Source organism: Rhinichthys klamathensis, unplaced genomic scaffold (assembly GCF_029890125.1).
Source record: "Rhinichthys klamathensis goyatoka isolate OS25496 unplaced genomic scaffold, OSU_Roscu_1.1 h1tg000181l_1, whole genome shotgun sequence".
In the NCBI taxonomy this organism is placed as follows: Eukaryota; Metazoa; Chordata; class Actinopteri; order Cypriniformes; family Leuciscidae; genus Rhinichthys; species Rhinichthys klamathensis.
In genome coordinates, this window is record NW_026606709.1 from 4,278,227 (window position 1) to 4,297,955 (window position 19,729).

The 19,729-nt window shown below is 38.7% G+C and overlaps 1 protein-coding gene across 1 annotated transcript in view; it reads right to left on the bottom strand.

Annotated features, from left to right (window-relative positions):
• The window catches only part of tmtc2b (transmembrane O-mannosyltransferase targeting cadherins 2b), a 121,033-nt gene that overhangs the window by 43,446 nt on the left and 57,858 nt on the right, over nt 1-19,729 (bottom strand). Inside the window, exon 2 of the mRNA XM_056261340.1 lies at nt 16,347-16,920. Coding sequence (XP_056117315.1) covers nt 16,347-16,920 — 574 coding nt within the window. The remainder of the gene's footprint in view (nt 1-16,346; nt 16,921-19,729) is intronic.

Sequence of the window (19,729 nt, forward strand, 5' to 3'; positions counted from 1 at the left end):
GGACGTCTGTGATTTCATGAACTCACAAGATTTCTGTAGTTTAATAAAAAATTCTGAAAAAAATACTACTTTCTACTGTAAAACTCAAAAGAGCTCTGTTTATACAAAGAAAGTCATTGGGGTCCAGTGTTGCTTTGGAACTATTTGACTGTAAATATAACATATTATATTCCATTATGTTCTACAAAAGAAAGTAAGTCATACAGGTGTGGAATTACATTGAGTAAATGAGATGAAAGAATTTTCATTTTTGGAAGGACTATTTCTTTAAAGTGGGATTTATGAAAGATCACATACTCTGTATATGTGATTAAATATATATTTAAAACATTACGTATTTAATTAAAAGAAGGAATTGATTAAGGTGAGGAAGTGTACAAAATATTTAGCAGAATCACAGACATTCCAATCTGGATCAAATTAGATTTCTCAGAGGGAACAGAGTTAGATGAAACACAGCCCAAAATAAAGCATATGAAACACCAATTTAACCAACCTTATCTCCTCAGGTAAAACTACTTTCTGGGTTTTTGCAGCTTAACAACTTAGCATTTCCACCATGGCAGAGTTTGGGTGTTCTGTGGTGCCGAGTGAGACCTCCTGTGCACCGTCAGCACTGCTCTCCTAAACTAATAATCTGAAACGAACAGGACTTGTGATTTTGCTGGGTAGGTTATAACGTTTGAACTTGCTGAGGTTCCAGCCTTCCGTCCTTGTTGCTGCATCAACATATAGCAAATCCATTCAGGGCTGTTTGCATTGGCTGCGCTTGACCAAAGAAAACACGCTGGACATGATTGAGTGCCATCGACAAGCTGTGGTATATGGCAGCCTGTTTGTGTACATGTATGTGGCCACCTTGAGGTCATACTGTGTTCTATTCTATGCTTCCAGCACTAAGTACATACAAAGAACCTGAATCTTTGAAGAAAATGCTAAAAGTTCCCATAAGGCATTGCTTAAAAAGCCTTTCTAAGGAAATTATGGATTCCTGAACACCACACTCCATCTTCAGCCAGACCAGCGCTGGACCGGAGGGGACAGGCAACAATAAATTAACCAGTCAGCAACTACAACCCAAACAAAGGCTTACTTCGGGCCACGGTTTACATTAGGGCTTACAGTACAAAGACTCTTGCCTCTGAGACTCCTTTGAGACACAAAACGAGACTCAATCTGACTATTTCCTCATTATTAACCATATACGACTGCCTTTTTCAAACACAATGGAAGTGAATGGAGACCACAGACAGCTTTGTTCACCATATACATTCACTAATATGGGGAAAAAAGGAGGTCATACAGGTTTAGAACAACATGGGGGTTCGTGAATGACAAAATATTCATTTTTGAGAACTATATCCTTCACTAACTAGTATTTTATAAAGAAATTAAGGACCAAAATACAACTTGCCTTTGCATTAAATGCACTTATTTTAAATGGGCCATGAAACACACTGAAATAAAGAAGATTTATGCGTGATTCAATACTGTATAATAATGGAAAGGGATTAATTAATATGAGGATCATTACCTGATCATTACCCACAAAATTGGCAAAAATCTCTAAATCAATAATAAATCTGCACCAAAATAGAAAAATCATTATTTGATAAGGAGAAAATGCATGTCAATCAAGAAATTAAAGATGTTCCTATGAAGATGGGATTACATAAGGACCCCTGAATGAGACAGAATGTAATTTTGATAAAGTAAATGTAATTTTCTCTGTAACTTTTACCTAGGATTGTGTGAGAGATCAAAACAGCCATGTTTGATTCGTACAGGATTAAAATCATTACGTACATCTGTGCAACACAAATACCTAAAATCCTCAGAGACAACTAATCCCAACTAGTCCCAGCCTGCACTAAAAGAGAGAGAGAAAAGCAAAATAACAGAGCAACTCCTGCTTCTGTGGGCAAATATCTGCCAAATAGATACAAAGAGAAACATACAGAGAAAAAAAGATGTAAAGGAACGGAAAATACACACGAGGGGAGAGACTATTATTAGAAGTAGCCTAGAGTGTGGGAATATTACAACCTTTCACAGCTTTTTTTGGTTGTTGGTGTTTTCCTGTATTCTTGGCTTTTCTCTAAGCATCTTAACTTGTTACAGTTTTTATTGAAACTATTAAGAAATAATACAAAAGCTGAGCACTTTCCATTGAGGATTGGGTTAACTATTCCTTTGAGTGCTGTATGTGTTCAGGAACACTTCTAAGACACAAATTTCATCTCACATTCTTCTCAGTTTGTTGTGTGAACACATTGCTGCTGAATTATAGCTAAATCAAAACGACAGCTCTTCAGTACAAAAACATCACAGCGGTGAAATACTGCTGAAGTGGCAACCAACTCTGACATTAGAGAAAAATTAAGCCGTTCCACTCGAAGCAATATTAGCATTCATGTCATGAGTAGATTCTTCAAGGTTCTGCTGCAGCATTTGATAATTCCGATGTTGTACAACAAAGAAATGAGAAATGGACCAAGAATACTCACAAAATACAGAATGTCATGGCCCTTATACCATAACTGTGAGTTTCAAAAAACTACTAACGCAACTCAACCAGGCCTCACCCTTTTTTTCTGCATATGCCTTGGCGGGAATTATTTAAATGTGTAAATTTGTAACATGTACATTCCCAGAAGAAAACTCAAGACTATAATCGAGGTGCTTCAGGGAGTTCAGAAATAGTGTGCACTGATATAGAGAATAACTCCCTTTGGACATTGTGGTTTGTAACTTTGAAGACCTTTTCCCATGCTCAAACAACAACATTACACAGTAAAGAAAGTTAAAAAAAATATATAATAGGACCCCTTTAATAACTGTTCTCAGTAACATGACTTTGCCCAGCCAATCTGAATGTATTCATTAAATATGATATGTTTACAGCTGCTATTGGATCATTGAGTCAGCTGAACTTCAAAACCGGATCAGTTCAATTCATGAAAAAAAAAAAATGGAAAAAAAGAAAGAAAAAGATGCTTCCTGTATATTAGATACATCCCTGTTTGTGAGTGTTTATAAAGTGCTAAATGCAAGTCTCAGGACACGTCCACATTGTAAATGGACACAAAACTAACAAGACTGTAATAATGCTGTGAGAACTAGAACAAAAAAAAGAAAGAGTGGGTTGAAGAAGATTACAAAAAAACAGCTGTAGAGAATCATGCAACTTTTTTGTGCACATTAGCGTAAATAACAAAATATACACGTGAAATGAGAAAGTGGAGTTACCCCGCAGACATCCCTGCGATCATTAATCACACTGCTTAAACTGCCTCTTTGTTATGATAATGAGCATGAATTCATATTACTCCTCTCCCCCTTGGTTTTATAGAAATTAGTGCGTAGCGTAGCACAGAGATCTGTGGAGAAAGAGTCCTACAGTATACCAACAACATAAGAAATCTCACTCCAAACCTTTAGAAATCGTTCAGTGAAACATTACATTTTACATCCATCATACTCTCAAGTTACACCATCATCAAGTTAGAACAGAGGTGGTCTCTTAAATACAGAGCTGATTTCTTCTGCAGTGATGAAGGTCTTTGTATTAAAGAGGACATCAGATAAAGGGGATTTATTTTGCTCCTTTGAAATATAAAATAGTTTCAATAGATATACTCTAACTTACAGAACTCAACCCTTCCCACCCACCCATGATTTTATGCAAATCAAGCCGCACAAAAAGGTCATTTAGAATTCATAGTTGATTTCTATTAACTACTGATAAATCAATTATTAAGCCAATGAGTGTTTGTTTGGCCAATTGACCCTTCGCAGGGAGCTTGATTGACAGGTGATCTAACCAATCATACTTCGCCATCCGCCATTTTGTCCGACAAAGCAGTCAGGAGAGTTAGTAGATTAACATGGGAGGATTTTGAACTTGAAAAACGGAATGTACTGATGCCTTTCTGTGGTTAAAACAACATTCCTTCTTATGTTCATTCATGTTTATTTGATGCTATAAATGAACTAGAAGGAAGAGATGATCAGATCACGAGCAGCTTTAACTGATGCTCTACAGCGATCTGTCACGACACATTAAAGAGCCACAAAACGGTATTTATTGTTTAAATTTCTTTTAAAAAAATGACCAAATTTGAAAGGTGAGACTTTTTAATATCAAAAGTAACCGAAAGGTAACCTGGTCTGTCCTGTCTGTCAGCGTGTTGTCAGTCCGCAATGTATTTTTCACTGCGTGAGAACATGGTGTGTGTGTGTGAGAGCAGCGTAGCTTGTCGGACATAGCGACAGTAACTAAGGGGGGGCGGGTCTTTGCGAACGGTCAATAAACAAAGTCCCAATTACAAAATCTATCAAATAACAATTTGTTTTTTTTTAGCCAATACTAAGCAGAATAAGTTCTCATTTAATTCCATTGGCATTTACAGTTAATACATTTTATTAAATCCAATTTATATAAATCACCAATTTATATATCATCCATTTGTCTTAAAGGTATGGTGGAAAATGGCCATGTAAAAAAACATAATGGTGTTTTTGTTTTTGTTGTGAAAGAACCTTGGCTAACATTATAAGTGAAATTCAGGGGAAAAAATAAAACGATACAAAAGTGCAACATGCAGCCCCTTTACACACATTCCTAAGCAGTTAAGCCAGAAAAAAGTACCAAGCGAAAGTGCCATCTCTGAACATTTCCCTTGAATGCGGCCAAATGGATGCATGGTTCAATGATCGTGCCATTTATCTGAAGCAAGAAATGTAAAATGGCAGCACTGTCTCCGGAGTACACAGTATCTCCAGGAGCTTGAGGAAGACGCTGCATGTCAGAGCTGCCCTTTAAAGCAACACCTCAAGAACCATCAGTATTTACACTGCAGTGCACAATCAATAAAGACAGAAACATAGGCCTACCCTAGCAAACATCGCATCAACATATTCTTGATTCATTGTGCGGGTTTTCAGAGGTAGAATGCAAATCTAATTTTGACCTCCATATGCTCTGTTCGCTGATCGAGTAATTACAAGAGTGGGCGAGTCGGCTGAGCAAAATGCTAATTGATAATTAGAGAGTGAGAAATTACGAGCAGAAACAATAAAGTGAGCTAATCTGCATGTAATTTATTTGCCGTCATTAGATTAATAAGATTCCCCTCCGATAAGAGATAAAAAGCTTTGGCAGTAGTAGCTCATTATGAGAGAGAGAGAGAGAGAGAGAGAGAGAGAGAGAGAGAGAGAGAGAGAGAGAGAGAGAGAGAGAGAGAGAGAGAGAGAGAGAGAGATTGCTTTTAACAGTTCGATGTTTGTGTGTAAATAAGAAACAATGTGTCTTTAAAACCCCTCTTTTGTGCGGAACTACCTTCCACCGCGGATTCACATCTCAAGTTGACAATTTAACAGATTTAAAGGTGTTGTTTAAAGTCAAAAATAATGTCTTTGTTTACAACATTTGTTTCAGTCCCTTTCCATATAAAAGTCTTTGCTACTGACTCTTTCATTGTCGCCATCAAAATGTCATAATAATGTAACTTTCACTGAAGTCGAAATCAGTCACTAGCAGACCCTTTATTTATATAACAAAGTATTATTTATTGAACACTAATATTTAAAAGAACAATTATACCCATTATAAAAATATGAGAAGTTTGTACAACAGGAAATAAACATAAGCAAACAATTCAGTCAACAGTCTCTCGACTAGCAGTGAAGCTGTGAGTTTAATTACTTCAAATACAGTGACGTTTAGGGTTGGGTATCGGTTGGGTTTTATCCGATTCCAGTAGCCTACCTACTCGGTATTTTTTAAACGGTTCCGGTGCTTAAACGGTTCTTAAATCGGTACTTAAGAAAATGAAACCGTACACACTTTATAAAAAAATAATACCCTTTAATTTACAGGGCCAAACTGGACACAATATTAACTTAAATCTTTAAACAATATAAATACAAGTAACATATGGTAATAATAAAACCAATATAAAATAAAAATTAATATTTACATAATATCAAATGAAACAATATTGTATCAAACAATGTAATAATACTGGAGATTAATAGAGATTACTAGCAGGCAGAGCTGCCAACTCTCACGCATTGACCGTGAGACTCACGCAATTGACCCTTTTCACACAGAAAAATCGCGGACAAAGAGGACACTGACACCGACAGACAAGACAGAGAAGGTTACTTTTGATATGGAACAAATCCACAGCTGTCAGATCCTGTCAATATTTTTACGAGATTCACACAATAAATAATGTTTTGGCTCTTTGAAATGTGACAGATCGCTGCAGCGCGTCAGTTCAAACGGCACGTGATACAGCAGCCCAGGGGCGTAGCACAAGATCCCGGGCCCTATGCATAGGCAGTCCTGATGGGCCCCACAATGCAATGCAAACAGCCTATTCATTTAAAATTAAACATGTTTCAAATTAGGCTATTATAATGAAGTTTTGTATGCAAACAGCATTATTAGTGTACAGTTTACATGTATAACCAAATTATCATCTGAAAGTGTATGTGGCAGAACATACACTTTCAGATGATAATTTGGTTATATGTAATCTGAGGTAAAGGCTAAATAAATAAACTGTACACTTATAATGCTGTTTGCATACAAAACTTCATTATAATAGCCTAATCTGAAACATGTTTAATTTTAAATTAATAGGCTATAATATCTAAAATTAGCAATAATAGGCTAATCAGTGTCACTCATAGGTAGCTTGGTAGCTCTGTAGCTACAGTGAAACTCGAAAAATTAGAATTTTTCTGCTCTTTCATTGGGTTGTCTCAGTTCATTTTTAGCACTAACGATCGCGGAGATATTCAAGCAGTTTAGCACTATAAATTTCGTGTTCTGGTTTGTGCTCACTTTTCTTTGAAAAGAAGTCAGTAACCAATTGTTTCCCCTCATTTTCTTTTCTTTCCTTCTCCTGTCTTTACTTTCTTTTTTGGTGGCCTGATTTAGCTTTCTTTGAGAAAGACATTTCTACAGCGCTCAACGAGATGCAGCTCAACTAACATTTACAAAATGCGTGCAGATGGACTAAACCATTTGGCGCATTAACAAGGGGTGGGACCATAAGACCGTCAATCAATCAATCAACCAATCAACCAAGTTATTCAGTTAATACACTAACTTTACATTTCATCTGACATTCATTATGAAATTTAATTAGGAAATGAAAATATCAAGGTAAAATAAAATATATTCCAGACTTTTTTAAAGGGCCCTCTCTCCCCTTGGGGCCCTGGTAATCAGTACTGGTTTTACCCCCAGTCCGACGCCCCTGCAGCAGCCTACAAATCCACTGCTTCTTAGCTACGCAGCGTTGAGTGAACCTATGAAAGAGAACATCTCTGGTTACTGGTGTAACCCATGTTCTCTCAATAGGGAACGGGACGCTGCCAAGCTCCTTGCGCTGCCGACCAGCTTCCTTTTTCGGCAGAGAAATCTGAGGAGCAGATGGCGCGCGCGCGCCAACATAATATGACGACGTAAGTGCGTCGAGGCGGCGCCCGCGCCATCAGCCAATGAATTGGCTTGATTCTATATGGATTCAGACTATCGGCACACCCAGAGGGCGTTCTGACACGTAATTTTACACGTGAAATGCAGCCAAACCTTGCGAGCAAGAGCGCGCATGCGAGACAGAAGAGACTGTGCTCCAAACTGTGTAGCACACGCACGGCGGAGAGGGAGAGAGCGAGAGACCTTGCGTGTGTGTGTGCGCCTAATGAAGTTAGGCACCGAAATCAGGCACCGAAATTTTCGTTCTTATTCGGTCTGGTTACTACCGTTAACGTCGGAACCGGTTCCCTATTGGCACCGAGTTTCGGTACCCAACCCTAGTGACGTTACAACCTTGCTGAGTAATAGCCTATAATGAAGCGTATGAGTAGAAAAGTTAATGTATTAATAAAAGTCATGGGGCAGAGTTGACAAGAAGTTTCTGTTTCTGTGCAGCGTGATGAAAGCGTGTGTGTGCACTTCAATGAAAGCAGAGCATTAATATAGAACGTGATTAATCTGACTTGGAACTACATGTGCATTAAATGGTTTTATTGCACACCTATACGCTGATTTCACGCAGCCGCCATTTTGAAATGCTCCAGTGGGAAGAAAACCGGAAGTGTCACCTTTAATCATAGGAGAGTCGCGAATGCGATGGTGTATTGTTGTGTTTAATGTAGAAATTAGTTATTCTAAAAATGTACATACATTTCTTTCATACTTTAGACTATACAGTGAAATTCATTTATAAACTAAATTATTTTTTTTATATATAATTCAGAACGTAAAAAAAGAAGCAGTAACGAACTATATACACATCCTATATTGGATATTAACATCCAATAGTGTAAACCGTGGCAGCAGGTTGGTAGTCCAAGGCATTGTTGTCTGTCTGTACTTCCGGGGTTCTTCCCATCGCTTTCGATTTCAAAATGGCGGCTGCGTGAAATCAGCGTATAGAATTGATTCGCTCAGAATTGAGAATTCAGACAGTGGTATTAATATATAACTATTATAGCGGCAGCCAGTAACCACTAAGAGGCTGAGTAGAGGGAATAAAAGTTGACGCGTTTCCACTGCAGATCCAGATGGTTTATTGCAACATTGAAACGAACATGATGGATGATGACAGTAAAGTAAGCAAAAAGTAATGAAATGAAATAAAACTAAATGAAATGAAAACGGTCAACAGAAAGTGAGCCTCCCAGCTACTCACCCCCTTCCTACATGCTAACCACACGCAAACTAACAGGTAATATGCACCTACAACCAGTGACGTAACAAACTGAAAGTAAAAATTTCAAAATAAAAGTCATCAACCCAAACCTGGCACCAACTATATATATATTAATCTAAATATTGGGTTTGCAGACACTGGAATAGGTTTTTGTATTATATAAACGAAAAACACAAAAAATTTGAGTCCGATATTCCAAAACAAATTGTATTTTCGTCTACCCCTGTCAGAACAAAGCCTGTGGCTTATTGTTGTGTGTTTATTGCAACACTGATTGAGTTCATTCAAAGGTGAAGCAAGCATGTCAGATACCCAGGTCAGCCAAAACCAATCAAATCTACCACATGATCATCTTCATCATACCAGATATCTCCAAATGATCAGTGGATCATCACCGCTGCTGTGTGGCTGTGTGGGAGAGTGAGTCTAGTGTTTCCAGGCTGCATTAACTCAAGTCTGAGAGTAGACAGCAGAGGAGAGACCCGCTCAGACACACTAACCACAGAGCACTATATATAGAGGATGCATGACAGATCGTTGGATCCGAGCTCTCTTATGTATAACGCTGGGAAAAACAAAACACTGAAGCCTTGCAACGCTTCACACACCTCTCCGCAAAGCTGAGAACACATACATTAAATCAGACAAGGAAAAGGCAGCGATACAGGATACATTTTCACAAGCACAAAATAAATACTTCTTGTAAAATCTCAAAACCTTCTGCTTACACCATTATAGCTTTTTTGAGCAGTGGATTGAGTACTTTTCACAAAAATGTATTAAACTGCTCTGCCTCTATTATCTTATATATATATAAGGAAGGAAGGAAGGAAGGAAGGAAGGAAGGAAGGAAGGAAGGAAGGAAGGAAGGACCCTTCAAGCCCTACATTTTTAAGTGAATAAGTTTAAAAACAAACCAATTAAGAAATTTTTTTATTGAAACGAAAAAAAAAGAAGATTTTTGGTTGTTAACAAAAACCAACATACCCTCTTAACGAACAAAAATGGATGTTTATTAAAATATGGTTATTAACTAAACTGATGTTTCATCTCTTGTACAAAACAGTCCAAACAATGTGAAGAGGGCACAAGGTGGCACTGGGAGACTGAGAGCACAGCGTCCCCTCTAGTCTTAGACTCCGCCCTTTTATGCAGATCTGTTTCCTGTGTGTTAGGAAAACCAAAACGGATTTGAGTCCTTCACACATTGTGTTCATCTCTGAATTACTATCTCTGAAACGTCACGGATATTGCTGTGCTCTTTTGAGAGAAGAAAGAAAGGGTGAGGGCAAAGGGTGATATGCCCGATTGCACAGCAGGGTCACCGCTTGTGCTGACCCCAGCGACACAGCAGATTCTTTTAATTCATGATATATGCATGCAGAGAGCTTAGCATTTTCCTTAATTCAAATTCCCATTTATTGTGAAAAAAGACCGGAAAACAAGATAACAATAGAAAAAAGAATTTAGTTTGCAGCCATTTTGATTTTTGAAGCCGCTATACAGAATGATATAAATGTGTTCCTGGTGGGCAGGTGCTCTTGTACGGGGAGATGCCTACAAAGCATCACTTCATCATCATACACTGACAGAAGGAGTTAGAGCATTCACATGCCATCTGTGCAAGAGTGTGCATACGTGACCATGTGTACACACAAGGCCATGTCATAAATTCACACCTGTTCCTTAGAACACAGCAACACACACCCAGAGCTGAACTTAACACATGCTTCATTGACATACCAGGGCTTCTTCCGAACTGAACCACCCACACAGTAAAACCACCAGACTTATCAAATGCCACATTGCTCTTAAAAAGATGGTTAAAAACATGCTCCATTAAAGCACAACTCTCATGGCCTTTACTTTGGATACCCGAGTCAAAATGTTCATTGATGTTATTAGTAGTTTTTGAATTTCTTTTCAATAAAAAACATGTATATTGTGCTACATAATTATGTAGTTAGACCAATTTAAAAAAAAAAAGAATATTATGATATAAATGCATTATGGATGCAAAATGATAAGATGCTAAAGATAAGCAGTCAAAATCATAAAGAGTCAAAACTAGTCAATTACAACCAAAAACTCAACTTTTTCATGTCATAAGTTAGTATCTCCTCGTTGTCATTATTATGATCTCAAAAAATGTTATGTAATAATGAATTTTCATGTCATATCATAATTATGTTTAACAGATATTTCTTGTGTGGTGGAAATGGAATTCATAATGTTTGTTTACCCACTATTTCACCTTCTGCCATTGCACACTTTATTTCTATACATCTATACACTTATTTACTACTGTCTAGATTGTTATTGATGTCCTTAATTTAACTATGGAAAAGTTGTTTCTCATAATTATTTGTCTATTTACCTCTATTTATTCCCTATGATTTGATTTCTAACGATATATTTACCATATCAAAACTACAGTTCAACAAACTGTAACACACATAAAAAGATAAACAACTGGTAAATAACTTTTCCCTTGTAGACCACAAAACCATGCAAAATTCTGTCACAAAACACATTTACCTTATTAGCTTACCAACATTGCCGTTTGTACTGTGGAAAAACAGTAAAATTGCCAAGTCCTCAGGAAAGACATTTTACAGCTTAATGCTGATGAATAAACATTGTGATCTCATTCTGAAAGGTGTGTATGCCAAACGTGCTGAGCTAATTGTATCTAACTTCAGTATCTGTTACTGAAAATGAGCCTATTAACTTGTTCCAGAAAATGAGCTAATAAAACGGCATTTTCCACATAAAGATAAACTGATTACACCATAAATACAATACCTGCCAGTGCCAACAATGTTATACGTGAGAGCTAGATTTTTAAAACCTACATTCACAGTAATGCAGGTTTGACCTGCTCTAAAAATTCATTTTGTTTTAGACTGAGGGTTACAGATAAAGTTTGAAAATCTGCGTCAATCTGGGAGTATAAAATGTAAAACATCTCAGCAAGCACACTTCGATTGGCTGTGAGCGTGGAGGCTTTTTTAAAAGGGTGAGCAATGACCAAAAGCATCCTAGAGCTCTACCAGGACTCTTAATAAAAATCCCCCAAGAACTTCGGTGGGAGACGCTGCCAAAGGCGCTTAAAACGCAGCTCCCTGTTAACTCAACATGTGCTTATGCACTTAACTCATTCCCTCTCCTTCTCATGTTCATACACATGTGCACACTTACGAAACATAGTGAACTGCCTACCTAGACTGCAGTTTAGGCATCACAGGTGCCCAATGGAGGCCGTTGCAAAACGTACAAATCCTGATATGAAAAGGAAGTTGCGATAGTCTTTTAATTCCTATTGGGATGTATATGATACGGCGAGTGAAACTGCTTCTTGAAAAAAAAATAAAAAAAAATGTAGTAGGGCAGGACTTTTTTGATTTAGTCCATTGGTAATTGATTGATTTGTTGGATGGTGGTGGTGGTTTGCTATTGCCGTGAGGTTCTCTCACCCTCATGCCAGTAAACACGTCATCAGAGAACAGAAGAGATGTTGCTGCAAGTGGCGGGGGAAGTTATTATGATTGAAAATTAAGAGGGATTAAAACGGATAAATCATTTATAATAAATACTCCATAAAAAAAATACAATTGTCCATTTTGATTAGGTATTTAAGATAGCCTACCTCATTTTAGACAAATTCTAGCATAGCATATATCACATAATGCACTGCGACAATTTGTATTCCACATATTTGGGTTCCACACATGTGCTCCAGATGTGACAAGTATACAAATCGGTCATGTTAGGATGCAGACAGCTCATTGGATTTTAAAACAGAGCTTTAAATTACTTCTAACATGCCCATAGTGTAGAAGTAAAATGCAACCCAAGACGTGGCTTGATTTCCTTAAATGCAAGTGTGATTTTTCTCAACAATGAAACGAGTAATAGAGCCACAAAAACTGTTTGCAGGGATAATGGAATCACGGCTAGAATGGAAAGAGAAAAGGCTCATTATGCATTCACAGCTGATACGTCTGTCTGGCTATCATTACGGCGGAGAGACAGCAGAGGTGTGAGGAATGTGCAGCCAGAACATTACACCTTGATCCAGGCAAAAGAGCATTAGTATGTGAATGATTACAACGATATGGAAAAAGACTTTGTGACACTGAGTTGATAACACATGCTATTAGAAGATAAACGTCTATTTTTCTAGCCATTTTTGAATTTTGTGGAAGAAAAAAAGCCATGTCAGTGCTACCGAGTCCAACTCAGGTAAAGTAATATATCTCTCAAAATTATTTCACAAGAGTCAGGTGAATTGCAAAGCTGGAAATGTGCATAATTTAGGGACAGAAACGTATAAAATATCAGTACCATATCGATTATTAACATTTTCTCATTTCACTTTTGGATAAACATGTATTTGCTGATGTTGAATAGTTCATTTATTGCATTTTCTTCCTTTAGATTAACTTGCTGTCATTAACACTCTAACATCTACTCTTTAAAAACACTTAAGCACAAATGTTAAATCTTTAGCAAATTTCTAAATAAATGTTGATCTTCCAAATTTGTACATTATAATGTTGTAACAATTTCCACAACATCACTATGTGCTTGTCGTTATGAGAATAACAATCTTTTTTGCATTGAAGTGACATTTTAAGATGAAGCACCACTAAATATTGACCGCTACAGACGGTACCACATATTAAACGGACTGAACTTCTGTTCCTTTTAGCCTCATTTTCCTGCGCATCAAATTAAATGTGACATCCATTTTGACTTAACTCTACTAATAAGCATATCAAAACACTGCGGTTTTACTTGTATAACGTAAATACAAATTGAAGTTAGAGAAGATTGGAAATAAATGGAGTATTCTGAACAGTCCAGGGAGATTCTAAAAAACCCTTTAATGCAATTTAGAAGCCTCACAACATCCAGACCCTCTTAAACTTGAGATTATTGAATCGAAAACACCATCCATCTCCATAAGTAATTGTCCTGAGTCCAGACCAGCTGCCCAGGGAGGGAGCATTTACTTATAGCAGACATCCTGATTTAGCATCAATATAAAGCTATGGGATGATGTCATAAACTGAATAGCGCAATCAGATAAGCAGCCCAATTTACGATCACACCGCTATTCTCATACACGCCTGCACATTTAATATGGACAGACGATGAACGGCCATTAATATGTCCCTGTGCCTGCCTCACACATTAAGCAAGCCCACAGACGTATTGCACCAAAAAGTGCATTGCAGAGAGAATTATAGACGTGCTTATTATGCCACATTGACAGATGTGCATCTAAACGCTGGTGTTTTTGAGTTTATTCCCCCCTATTTAGTTTATTGTCTCATTACGTCGAATGAGTCTTCGGGCCCTTGGATGTAGGAAGTAGTTTGTCTCCTCACTAAAACCCATCCAGCTTTCATCTCTGGAATTATCGCCGCATTGCAGCCTGGCAAATGAGAGGTATTTGTCCTTGGGCTTGCAGATCGTAGACGCCTTGATGCTTATGTGTTTACATAGTAATTCTGGCTTCCCCTTCGACTCTACTTTATGTTAAGCTGTCATAAGTCAGAGTGACACGGTCTCTCCTCAAAGAAGTAAATCTGGAATTATTTGCCTCTGACAACATGCTAAGACTTTTTAACCGGATGAGAGCAATGTGAAAACACAGCCGGGACATGATGCAGAAAGGATATTCGAAGCACATGGGTTTGCGGACAAGCGAATGCTCCCTGGCACACTGCAGAGCAAAGCATTTCTACTGTATGGATTAATATAGTTAAAACGACAGCTGGGCCAGAAGAAGAGCTGATGACTGATGGGGAGATGGTCAATCAGAGTGAGAAGAGCTGTCAGATATGAGAGATCATGCTCTTTTTTCACCTATAGGCCAGGCTTCCCGGGCTGAAGTGATGTGCCATTAGAGGGCCTGTCTGCTGCAATCTATGAATAATCCAAAGGCAGACAGCATCACAGCTCAGCCTCTCTCTGAGATGTCACAGATTATGATGAAAAGCCATGCTGGTCCAAAATACACTGGTATACTGTACAATGTTTGTATGAGTTATCCCCATAAGTGTCAGAAATAAACTTTAAGGTCTAAATTTGCCCCATTTTCTTCTGGTATGAGCACATTTCTGTCTAACACAAACACAGAGCATATCTTCCATTTATGTTAAATGCATTTAATTTGAATCGAATAAATTAATTGAAATAAATTATCAATCTAAAAAAACTGTTACCTACGGAGCCCCTAAAGGGACCTTTGCAAAAATAACAAATATACAGACTTTCACGTGCTCACGAGAAACTTTCGAGATACGTTTCTCGTGAGCATGTGAAAAGATCTGTTTTTAAACATTAACTTAAAATGAGCGTTACATGATGACAATGGTTATCTAAATGTAAAAAATACAGGAAATAAGCATGAACATTTAAATAGTACAAATCAACCATTATATCAAGAGATGCAATAAATAAATCTGTAATAAATCACCAACAACCAATATGGCACTTATTATGGAATTGAGGAATTGCCCCATGGTTTATTTCTGATGAATATGAATGCATGAATTTACATTATTAACATTATTTTTACACCCTGGCATGAGAATTCAATGGGTCTCTAATTTGTGCATACGTCAGCTTGCACTGATTGGCTGGGGGTTACGAATGTCACTCTGTTCTGAGAGTTGATGGTAAATCCTTTTGACAAGCCAGGGTTGAGCAAAAGTTGACCTGATAGTCGGGTGCTTGGAAGAGCAGAGATCTGCCCTAGGGAGCAGGGCACCGCTGTGTGCAATCCTTCTAATATCATTGATTTCCCTGTCCAGCTTTCTCCACCATAAATCTATATGCACATTGCACACACACTGACTTCTAATGTTTATGAGCGATTGCTGCGCTAATTACCATTCTCATGTAAACACAATACATCCACATCATTAGACGTCATTAAAGGAGCATTCATTCCGATTTCACTCTGACCGTTAATAAAACAATTTCAGAATGTTAGCCAGGCTTTTCCGGCCTCACTTGAAATTTTTCCAATTATAAAGGGTTCATTAAAAACAGGAGTTTACAGGGGACTGACTTCACCCGTGTCGGGTTCAGATGAACGGTAGTTTGAGAAAGCAGAGCGGGTCATTGAAATTTAAGGAGCCAGTGTTCAGTAAACTCAAAATCAGGGCAGTGAAAATAAATGCAATAAGGTTACTGAAATTTGATGGGGTGCAGAAACGTTTTCGTGTAATTACAGATCGTCGTGTGCTGCCAAGTGAAAACACAAACATCTCTGGCCAGATGCATGTATGTTAATACACCAAACAAACACCAATTTTCTTTTGATTGCCCTTGGCTAGCATTTTTCTAGTCCATTATGAAGAAGGAAAAAAAAAACGGTACGGTTCACTCAGTTGAACATACATGCCAAAATGTTTTCCAAATTTTATCCTGATGGAAAGCAAACACTACACATTAACGTTTATACAAATTATCCACCAGCACACACATGCACTATCCACAGTTTGCCGGGCCACTGCAAGAGTTTAGGAAATCAAATACATGCATTAAAAAAAACACAGCTGGTTTTCCAAATGGCAAATAAAGGCTGTTTACCTTCTGGAAGAGAGTGGGAACCTGCTGTAGCTTAAACCCGTGGTAGACAAACACATCGTACATGGCAGCCACAGCCAGCACCGTTACGCCTTGTTCCTTCCACAGCATGCTGAAGGAAGCACATGCCAAGGTGGCCAAAAACCACGTCCAGCTTCGCCTGTGGGCACTCGTCTTCATGGCACAATGGCATATGTAGCAGCGTAGGGCCAGAAGGAAGAAGAGGGCGGCTCCCACGTCGGCCCGGCCCACAATTCCCGCCACGGCCTCTGTGTGAATGGGGTGAGCGGCAAAGAGAAGCCCAGCCAGCAGGCTCCAGCAACCCGACCCAAGCAGCAGGCTTGAGAGGCTAGAGAACAGGGCAGTCGTGGCACAGTGTAGAACCACATTGACCAGGTGGTAACCCCAGGGATCTAAGGCACCCAGGGCGTAGTTGAGTCGAAAGGAGAGTGTGCAGAGTGGGCGATAGGACTTATGGCTACCACTGTGGGTGAGAAGTGTCCCCCAGAAGTCATCGTAGAAGATGTTGATCCAAGGTGTTTCGGGGAGAAGGTCCTGGTTGGTCTTGATAGCACGGCTGTGTGGAGAAAAGAAAGAGTTGGTGGTCCAAATAGAGTCAAATGACATTAACACAATTATTCAAATTTATAAAACTGTCAATTAATTCAATACAATGCATGTAAGGACATTGCTTTGAAGAGTGAAGGTTGAGTTTGTCCTTATCCCACATGTTCTGTTATTGTATGAGCTGCACTATGAGTGTTGTGATTGACATTCGTCACTTGCTACAGCCTTGAGTCTTCCTAACACAGCAGTCTTATTCATAAAAGAACACAAGAGGGGATGACTAACACACACACACACTAGACCATGTTTGAAAGTACAACTGCATGTAAGCTGACAAAGTAATTTGTCATATAGAAAACTTCTCCTGTGCTTTTGTGTATAGATTTATTGCCAATTTTTACAATGGACAAGGAAACCCTAAATTTTAAGTCAAAAATACTTTTTTAAGAGTCTAAAATTAAGTCAAAAAGTCAAAAATAAAATAAAAATATATAAAAACAATTTTACAAATGATTTATGCAGTTTTAATTGTAAAGTTGATGTAACTGTTCATAGGGATCATAAAGATCAATAGAAACTGCAAATCAATATGTGAGAATACCTTACATTGATTCTGACATTCCTCAAAGTTTAGAAACTGAGGACATGTACCGCACACTTGACCAAAAAAGAAATGTGATAATCAGAAAAACAGGGACTTCCATTTAGCCGTAAGCAAGCACAAAGTGCTACCAAATGTCTGTCAATCAAACCAATCCGACTTTGACAAAAAGAAACTCAAAGACAAAGAGAAGAGTTGAAGGAGTAATCAGCCATTTTCTCGCTCCCTGGGAGAAGGCTTTGGGACTCTAAATATGTCTGAAGAAGGCCTCATAAAAGCGTAGAGTTGTGCAGAGAACGGGGGGAGGCAGGGCGGGATATGCTCTAGTGGCCATATACATATACTGCGCCCACGTTGTCTGCCTGTGTTGCGCCGCCCAACAAGACTGAGAGAGCCCTCAAGGCAAACAAACAACACAAACATGTGTAAACAAAGCAACTAAGCAGTTACGTTATTCCATATGCAGTCATCCGTGCCAAAATCCATGTCATTCAAACCCTAGGCAGTGGTATCTTGCTGTGAAACAAACACCCTCTACCCCCTGTGATCGTGAATACACGGCTGCACACATGAAAATGGTGTTGAACCGTCGAGTGTAATTAGTCTCCTTAGAGAGCGCAAGCAATGACATAAGCTGTAATTAAAAGATGCAACAGGAAATACGTGACAAGTGCGATAACGCACCATCTAAGCGACAGAATAATCTGTCTTCACAGCAATGGTGCCAAGAATGTGTAATTAACATCGAATGGAGACAAAAGGTTTAATGGAAACAAGAGAAAGATATGATGCAAAAAGAGCAATGGATCCCTGGCTGTAGAGCCAAAGTCTTTTATCATTTGCTACTAGCAAGCACACTTGCACAGTTGCCAGCAACGGACGCCCGTCTACTCCTCCCCCATGAGAACAGATGGAACTAGGAAAAGTGAGGAGATGTTACAAAAGACTAAACTGCCAAAAAGAACTAGTTCAGGACATGCTTCAGCTTCTTTGTAGTCTTGGGGGAAAATTTTGACAAGACGCGTTGAAATTGCAGCCATTACTTTGTAAAAGTCCACAAGAAAAACAGATGCATCGAGAACTACATTTCTCCGTGAGATAAAGCTCTCCATCATCGGACACATTTCAAATCTCTGCCTTGACTTTGATACATTCACTGTCTTGGCAGACCTTCCTGATTTTTTTCTCCCTAAGGTATACCTTCTTTATTTTATTCCAAACCATTCATCAAATTAGATCTTTATTCTTCCAAACAAAGGGATAACACGAGAGCCATTGTGGTTCAATTACACCTCTGAATCAATTGAAATGAGTTGCCAATTTACTGGATACTTTGGAGAGCAAGAGAAAACAAACTCCATGGCCTGAAGACTCGACACCCAGCAGCTCAGACAAGACAACAGACTGTGCCAGGGCCAGCAGGCAGGGGCTTCAGAGATCGGCTTTCGCATAAAGTGTGAATCAGAAAGGAACACTTGGAGCTCTAGTGCTGGATTGTAACTGAAGATCAGGAACAACAGAGGCTCTCGGATTGTATGACGAGAACATGAATTCTTGAGCCACTGCCTGATTTGGCTTGACAGCACTCTGAGGAAGTCTGACTCCCTAGAATGATTCTAATTGGTGTTACTGAGACAAATAACGTGAAAGCTAATCTCTAGCATGAGTTGATACTTCTTGCCCGTAGAGGATGTACACAGGGATAGGAGTCCAGTAGCAGCTTTTTTATATGCAGGAGCACATTCTTATTCTCGACAACTCTCAGGGGACTGGTGGTATCACGCGATCCTGAATCTGGCCACTTTATTTCATCTAGAGTCCAATCAGCATGCTGGGGATACTGTGACCACATCTGTCAAAGCATGTTTGCTTATCACTCTATCCTTGCCGTGACTGGTACGTTGTTACATTTTGGATGACCGCAGCTCTAATGAGAAGTGAAATCCAAAATAAGTCCTGTGTAATCTAGATCCCAGTTCCCTCAGACTGGGAGCAAGATTTAGCTCTGCGGCCATGAGAGGGGCTTAAATGCTGCAGTGTCAGGCTGCGACCTCAATGTTTTCGGACAAGTACAGCTTTGCTAGATCCAAAACAAAGGCTTATAATTTGAGCCCAAAACAAAACAAACCATAAAAAGTGTCTAGTCTCTGCAATCAAAAGCGACCAACTACAGTGCAACCATATTCCATGGATTGTCTTTCTTTATGAATCGGACGGA